Source organism: Mustela erminea, chromosome 12 (genome assembly GCF_009829155.1).
Source record: "Mustela erminea isolate mMusErm1 chromosome 12, mMusErm1.Pri, whole genome shotgun sequence".
Taxonomy (NCBI): domain Eukaryota; kingdom Metazoa; phylum Chordata; class Mammalia; order Carnivora; family Mustelidae; genus Mustela; species Mustela erminea.
Window position 1 is genome coordinate 11,855,492 of NC_045625.1, and position 8,841 is coordinate 11,864,332.

At 40.0% G+C, this 8,841-nt stretch overlaps 1 protein-coding gene across 1 annotated transcript; it reads right to left on the bottom strand.

The window, feature by feature from the left end:
* Positions 1-7,587: 7,587 nt before the first annotated feature.
* On the bottom strand, positions 7,588-8,529 carry LOC116570898 (olfactory receptor 1G1-like). Its single transcript, XM_032308516.1, has one exon. It carries the CDS (start codon positions 8,527-8,529, stop codon positions 7,588-7,590), a length of 942 nt encoding a protein of 313 aa, XP_032164407.1.
* Between the last annotated feature and the right edge of the window lie 312 nt (positions 8,530-8,841).

The following is an 8,841-nucleotide window of genomic DNA, read 5'->3' on the forward strand; positions in this document are numbered from 1 at the left end:
CTTCTGCATCAGGGCCCCCTGAGTCCTGGTAGTGTCAGTGATAATACCATTCAGATGACCAGGGTTGGGATCCCTGGGGGACTCCTGGTTTTTCCCCTGGGTGAGATGCTGCTTGGCTGCATCCTCCTGGTCTGATCCTGAACGGGGCCTATCTGTATCACAGTCACCCTTTCTAATTAGAGCCCAGTCCCCATGAATGAGATACAGCCAATCCTGGACAATAAGAAAAAAATTGAAGATAAAACATATCAGGAGCAGGGGTAGCTGGGTTGTTCAGTTGTTTGGGCATCTAACTCTTGATTTTCACTCAGGTCATGATCTTGCGGCTTGCGATGGCCCTGTGTTGAGGTATAGGCTTGATGAAGAATTTGCTTGTCCTTTTTCCTCTGCTCCTCCACCATCTCATTGTGCTCTCTGTATCAAATGAATCAATCGATATATAAATAATATCTTAAAAAAACTCTAGATTAAGAAAATGATCACTACTTCAACTATCAGGGCTCCTGGGTGGCTCAGTGGGCTGGGCATCTGCTCGGGTCATGGTCTCAGGTTCCTGGGATGGAGCCCTGCATTGGGCTCTCTACTCGGCAGGGAGCCTGTTTTCTCCCTCTTTCTCTGCCTGCCTCTCTGCCTACTTGTGATCTCTCTCTGTCAAATAAATAAATGAAATCTTTAAAAAATACAAAGAAAATCCCACTTCAAATATCATATAGTAGAGGGACTATTCCTATTTTCAGTGTCCCTAGAGATCAGAGATATGAATACTATGTAGCCTGTCTATACAGCTCAGGATGCAATCTCTAAATTCTTTTTTAAAAGATTGATATATTCAGTTTTGGAGGGAGAGAGCATGGGTAGGATGAGAGAGGGAGAGGGAGAAAGAATCCCACACCAACTCTGTGCCAAGAGCTGAGCTCCATGCTGGGCTGGATCTCATAACACTGAGATCTGGACCTGAACCCAGATCAAGAGTTGGACCCCATAAGTCAAGCAGAGAGAGCCAATTATCATATGGTTTCACTTATTTGTGGAGCATAACAAATAGCATGGAGGACTTGGGGAGTTAGGAGAAGGGAGTTGGGGGATATTGGAAGGGGAGGTGAACCATGAGAGACTATGGACTCTGAAAAACTATCTGAGGGTTTTGAAGTGTTGGGGGGTGGGAGGTTGGGGGAAGCATGTGGTGGGTATTAGAGAGGGCACAGATTGCATGGAGCACTGGGTGTGGTACAAAAACAATGAATACTGTTATCCTGAAAATTATAAAAAAAAAAAAAGAAAGAGTTGGACCCCGAACTGCAGGTGCCATCCAGGTGTCCTAATCTCTGAATTTTTTAATTAATTTTTTGCTGTAATTTTATCATACTCTCAAAAAAAGTTTGTAAAACATCTGTGCTCTTGAAAGAGTGGTAATATAATGAATGCCCATTCTCCCAGCACTCAGCTTAAATAGTTGAATCCTGCAGATGCCCTGTGTGGACCCATTTTTCCATCACATCCTTTCCTCCCCCTTTTGAGGAAATCACCATTGTGAGCACTGTGTATCATTTCTTGTTGTTCTTTGTAGTTTTGCCACATATGCATCTTTGGGGGAGGTCCTGGAGAAGATGTGACCCCCAGTTGACTCATGAATTAGCCCCAGGGAATGGGAGGCTCCCTATCCCTTCCCCTGACCTCAGAATGTAGCTCTGCCCACTCTTCCCATGATGGGAGCCATTTTCAAGCACACAGCCCTGAGTTAGCCATGTGCCTTTGAGACCCTCTGGGAGGCTAAGTGACTGAACCCCTGTGAAGCCTCTCTGTATATAAACTTTTGTGATTCTGGTGGGAGGGTGTGCCCATCTACTTGTCTTGGGGTGCCCTAGATAAGACATGCCCTGCGTGTAAGTTCCCTTGCTTAGTAACACTGTTGCTACCAATGGGCATGGCCTATCTCTTTCCTTGGTCTCTCCCTGCTTTCTTTTCCAGTGTTCAGTTCACACTGTATAGTTAACTCTAAGTGTGCCTGTTTTTGTCCTTTATGGGGATGGAATTACACTTTTTACATTCTTCTGTGAACTGGGCTTGTTGGTTAGCATTCTTCCTTCATACTCAGTCACGTAACTGAAGGGTGTTCATGTTCAGTGGTATCTCGTACAGATCACAGCACCTCCTTATGCACCCCTGTAGCCAGCCATTTCAGACATTTTGAGTTTGGAATTACTGTGTGTGTATGTTGTCTGTGATTCTCTCACAGGGTCCTGGGGACACAAACATACCTTATTTCCACAACAGAAGGAATGTGTAGTCACACTGAGTACAACTAGTTCAGGCTATACATACCCTCGTGTAAATTCAGATTATGGTGACCTGCTCAATGAGTTCACTGCAAATGCATAGAAAATCCTTCTCTCATGAGAGATTTTTGTATCACAGAAATGTATATAGATATTCTGGTGCCCATGTAGTAGTAATCATGGTATGTACTTTAAAAAGTTAATCAGTGAAGAGTAAGAGAGAGAAAACTGTGCAAAACACAAACACCCCTCGACCCCCAAGAAATATTAGAAACCAGTCCCCTCTGTGCAACTTCCCAGATTTAGAAGTCAAATGTGGCCAGTACATCTGACACTCGTTTTATGTGTCCTGCTAATAATCATGACTTTTCTTTCATTCTGGATGAAAATAATCCCTGTCCCCTTTGGAACAGTTTCTTTTAGCTTTGTCTGTTTCTGAACTTTAAATAAATGTGCTCATCCACTATGTATTCTTTTCTCTGGCTCCTTATGTTCAATATTTTTACTTATATGAGATTTTTCTGGATATGTGTATGTAGTGGCGGTATGTTCATTACCATTGCTGTGAGTCGATCATTCTGGTACCTGAGTCTTGGTGCACACATGCGTTCCTTTCTGTTGTGTACATGCCCAGGAATGGCAAGGCTAGGTTCCAAGATATCTGTATCCTCCAGCTGGGTACACATTGTGAAACTGACCTCCAGGGAGATTGTCCCACATTGCATTTGGACCAGCAACATGTGAGAGCGCTCGTTGGACCACATCCTGGCTAAGTCCTGGTGGTTTCAGCCTTTTCCACTGCGGTCATGTTGCTGTGTGTGTGGTTTGGGTCTCATCTCCCGATGGTTTGATTTTATATTTCAGTGGTTAATTATGAGATTGAGTTCCTTATAAATACTCATTAGCATTTTAAAAAAGATTTATTTATCTTAGAGAAAGAGTGAAAGAGCAAGAGAGAAGGGAGCAGGGGGAGGGAAGGAGGGAGAGGGACGAGAGAAGCTTACTCAGGGCTTGATCTCACCAGCCAGAGATCGTGACCTGAGGGGAAACCAAGAGTGAGGCTTAACTGAGTCAGCCATCCAGGTGCCACTCATTAGTATTTTTATTTCCTTATTTTGAAAGTGCTTGTTTCAGTTTTTATTCTTTTTTTCCGTTTAGTTATCTGTCATATTCAGATGTATTTATAGAACTATGTAGAACTATTTATTCTAGATCCTAGTCCTTTGTTGATTTATGTACATGATAAACATTTCCTCTATCTCTGGCTTGTCATTTCACTGTTTATAGTGCTGTTTGCTAAATCAGTATTTTTATTTTAACTGATTGAATTCATCAGTTTTTTTTTTTTCCCCTGAGTGCTTTATTTGTGTCTGGTTGAAGTGGTGCTTTCTTTCATGAGTTCAGGAAGATATTTGCCAGCATTTTCTTTTAAAAACTTTTTAATTTTGCTTTCCCCAATCAGTTCTTTAGTGCATCTGGAACTGATTTTTGTGTGTGTAGTGAAGTGTGTGTCTGAGTGGGAGGGGTTGTGTGTGTCTGTGTTTTATTTGTTTTTGTATGATGGTCACTAATTATTAATTCCAGTGGTTCTTCCATAGACTCTTTTGAATTGCAATTGTATGGAAATGTTATCTGTAAACAAAATTCTCCCATGTTTCTTCCTGTAGAGAATTTACATCCTCTCTGTCTTTTCTCTCTCACTGCCCTGGATGAGACCTCAGGTCTAGTGTTGGAGTGCTGTGGTGAGAGCTGGTATTCTCATTCCTTGTTTAGACAACAGATTTAAATGTGTGATAACCCTTATGTATTATATATGCCATCTGTTTAAAACAAGGCAACCTTTTTCAGGTTAAGAAAGTTTTCTTTCCATGTTGTCGCAAATGGCAAGATTTCATTTCTTTTGATGGCTGCATAGTATTCCATTGTGTATATATACCACATCTTCTTGATCCATTCATCTGTTGATGGACATCTAGGTTCTTTCCATAGTTTGGCTATTGTGGACATTGCTGCTATAAACATTCGGGTGCATGTGCCCGGAGAAGAATCAATGAAACAAGATGGGATTGGGAGGGAGACAAACCATAAGTGACTCTTAATCTCACAAAACAAACTGAGGGTTGCTGGGGGGAGGGGGTTTGGGAGAAGGGGGTGGGATTATGGACATTGGGGAGGGTATGTGCTTTGGTGAGTGCTGTGAAGTGTGTAAACCTGGTGATTCACAGACCTGTACCCCTGGGGATAAATATATATGTTTATAAAAAATAAAAAATTAATTTAAATGCCAAAAAAAAAAAAAGAAAGAAAGTTTTCTTTCATCCACATTTTGCCAAGAGGACCTTTCAGTGAGTGGATGCTGGAGTTTATGACATGTTTTTTCTTCCATCTGTTGAGATGTTCTTCTTGCATCAGATAATTTATGGCCTTTGCTGTATAAATATGGCGACTTACTTTGGCCGAGTTTTGAATGTAAAATCCACCTTTCCTTCCTGGGAAAACTCAGCTTGATAATGATACATTTTATTTTCTTCTGAATTGTTGTGATTGTATTGCTAATATTTTACTTTGGGTGGTGCATTTATTTTATAAATTTCTTTGATGCATTTATCCTCACGGAGATCAACTTGTTATGGTAATTGTTTGCAATGTTATTGTCAGCTTTTGGTATGAAGTTTGTGTTAATCTCATAAAGGGAATTGGATGAGTGTTCCTGCATTTTCTATTTTTTTGAAAGGATTTATGTTTTCCTTCTTGAATTGTGTATAGAAAATCACTCTTGCAGCCATTTGGGCCTGAATCTTTCTTCAAGGAAGGGCTACTAATGAAACTTTCTCAATGGTTATAAGTTTATTTAGGTTTTGTTTTTTTTTACTATATTAGTTTTGATGTGATATGTTTTTCTAGAAATCTATTTAAATTTTGAAGTTTATATAACATTGTTTGTAATATCTTCTTTATTTTAATATCAGAGGTAATGTCACTCTTTTCTTCTTATTGATAATTAGTATTTTACCCTATAACCATTTTCATCAGAGGAATATAAATTAACTTTTCAAAAAATCTTTTAGCTTTGTAGATTTATTCTATTTTATCATATTTTGCTCTCAGCTGTTTTCTTGCTTGGATTGATATTTGTTGGTTTTTTTCAGATGGATTCTAGACTTAGTGTTTTGTAACCTTTTCTTTGGTTTTCTTACATTTGCATATAACTAATTTTCTTGTGAAAAATATTTTGTAAATAATGTTTTATAATTGGTTTTCATTCAGATAACAATATTTTCTGAAAGCCATTTTGATTTCTTTTACTCCTAAGATTATTTCCAGCTGAATTTCCCAACTCCCAAATATAAATTTATTGTGGGGAACATTTTGTAATGTATATGGTTGTCATATTACTATGTCATACATATGAAGCTGATATTATTATGTTGCAGACTATTTGTCAACTACACTTCAATTTAAAAAATGATAGAACACTGTAGGTTAATTACACTGGAATTATAATAACAAAAAATAAAAATATTAAAAAAGAATGAAATGGGAAAAAAATGGTCAGCAGATCCAGGAAAACAGTTCCTTCACCAAAAATCAAAGAAGTTTTTTATGCCAGTACCATGCTGTCTTGGTGATCACAGCTTTATAGTAGGGTGTGGTGCAAAAAACAATGAATACTGTTACGCTGAAAATAAATGAAAAAAATTAAAAAAAAAACCTAAAACAATATGTAAAAAACAAATAAACATATTGAGATTATTAACTTCACTAATAAAATTATAGAAAATTTAAAAAAATCAAAGAAGTTTGTGTAAAACACCTTGCTCCCTGCAATACATGCCCTCCTTAATACTCATCACCAGGCTAACAATGCATCATGGAACACTACATCAAAAACTAATGATGAACTGTATAGTGACTAATGTAACATAAAGAAAAATATAAAAAAATTCAAAGAAGTTAAAACTAAGTCAAAGAGATACCATTTTGTCTATCATATCAGTTTTAATTAAGGGGAAAATGTGAACATCAAAATACGGAGAAGATGGAGACAATTGGGCACTCTCATTTGGGCATCTTGACAGAATGGATAAAGGGCCCTAAAAAGGTACTACTTAGCATTCTAGTTTTGAAAATATTAAATGTAACAGACTATGAATATATGAAAATCATTTCTTTTCAGAACTTCAGAGAAATTCTGATTTCAGAATCAGAAATGGTTTCAGAAATCATTTCTTTCCTTTTCAGAGAAAATAATTTCTTTTGCATCATTGTTTATAATAGTGAAAGCTTAGAAACCCCCTAATCATCCAACCGTAGTGAAAAAGCAAATATATCATGGATGTTTTTGTGATGTAACCTCAGAGAGCCAAACATTCAGGAAGAGATAATCACAGGGAGACAACTCATGTTTTAAGACTAACCAAGAAAGCACATATAATTGTACCAGCAATATTTTCTCAACATAGTAAAGACAAAAAGTCATTAGAAAAAGGTAGGTGGGAAATACTGTAAAATATTATCAATGTTTTTCTTTACAAGGAGGGGTTGTGAGTGTTTCCTTTTTTCCTATTTGTTTATGTTTTACAAATTAACTCTAATGAGCATGTATTATTCTGCAGTTGAGACACATGAAATAACCCAGAGTTTAAAAACCAAAAAATCAAGGACTTGTCCATAACTAGTAATCTCTTTGTCACTATCTTTGATCTGATCCCTGGGGTGTGTGTTGGGGCCAGTCCTCTGATCTCTCTGTGCCTCATTTCCCCCCTAGAATTATTCTTGTTTTCTCAGTCCCAGGAAATTGTGTGTCTTCTCAGTTCAGCCTTCTGTGTGTGTGGGTTCTCCCCTCTCAGTGAGTTGCTTCAAAAGCTGGGCTTGGAAATGGTCCCTGAAACTGAGAGCATTTGATCCTTCCAACTCTTGTGAGCATTGCTTGTTGGTGAGTGGGACCTGTTAGTCATAGACTGGGCTGGTACCTGGCTTCATCCCAGAACCTCAATTCTGTCTGAACCTCAAAATTCTCAATTTTGGTGATTCCCACTGTGTGGTTTGAATCTTCTTGGACACCTGTATACCCACTAATCAAGTCACCTTGTAGGAATGGCTGGCCACTCCTTCTTCCACGTTGTAGCTGTGTCCTTGGCAAATTCATCTTATTCTCCTTCTGTCCAGTCAGGCATTCTCTGTTTGATGAACCTGCTCATGATGGTGAGCATCCATCTTGCCTTGAACTTGAGTTTTCAAAATTGCTGTAGAGAAGTGCAGGGAGAAAGCATTTCAGAGAGCCTGAAATTCCAGTCTGGGGCAGGACCCATTATGGAGTAGAGTATCTTCTCCAGCCTGAGAGCCTCCACAGAGCCCCCTTCATGTCTCTGTTTCTCAGGCTGTAGATGAACGGATTCAGCATGGGGGTGACCATTGTATATATCACAGATACAACCATTCCAGTGTCTGCTGAGTAGGAGGATGAGGGCCGGAAATACACCAGAAAAAGTGTCCCATAGTAGAGAGTGACCACTGACAGGTGAGAGCCACATGTCGAGAAGACTTTGTGCTTCCTTCCAGATGAGGGGATCCTGAGGATGGTGTGCATGATGTGGGCATAAGAGACCAGGATACACGTGAGAGGAATCATGCCTGTGAAAACTGCTTCAGTTAACATTGTGTCCTGATAGATCTGGGTGTCTGAGCAGGCAAGTTTGAGGAGTGGTGGTACATCACAGAAAAAGTGTGGGATGGAATGGGAGGCACAGAAGGAGAACTGAGCCATGAGGAGGGTGAGTGAGAAGGCCAGGAGGTGGGCGCAGAGCCAGGATGAGGCGACCAGCAGCAGGCAGCGTTGGGGACACATGATGGTGGTGTAGTGGAGAGGAAGGCAGATAGCCACATAGCGATCATATGCCATCACGGCCAGCAGGAAGTCATCCAGCAGGGTCAATGCCATGAAGAAGTACATCTGCATGAGACACCCAGTATGGGAGATGGCATGGTGTTGTGTCTTAATGTTCACCAACACCTTGGGGACAATGGTGCAGGAAAAGCAGGTCTCAACGAAGGAAAGATTAGCCAAGAAGAAGTACATGGGGGTGTGGAGGTGCTGGTCAGAAACTATGGCCAGGATGATGAGCAGGTTCCCCAACATGGTGACCAGGTACATGGCCAGGAAAAGCCCGAAGAGGAGAGGCTGCTGCTCTGGGTGGTCAGAGAAGCCCAGGAGCAGGAAGTCGGAGATGCTAGTTTGATTTCTAATTGCCATTTATAGTGGCAGAATTGCAGGGAATTCTTGCTTAAATGTACACAGACTCCAACAATTTATATCATTCAAAGCCTTTCATCGGTTTTCTCTGTTCTTTTCAGATGCCACTAAAATGCACTCCTGGTGCATGATGCACTCCATCTCTCACTGGTGGGCATGTAAGCATGTACAGATCTGAGAACTATGGACAATAGCAACAGGAGATCTTTTGGGGGTCAACTTCATATTTTAGGTGTCTCGTAAATTGTCCTGTAGACCTCCTGGATGAGGCTGAACTGGAGCTTAGCTCGAAAGAATCTTCCCAGGTCTTAG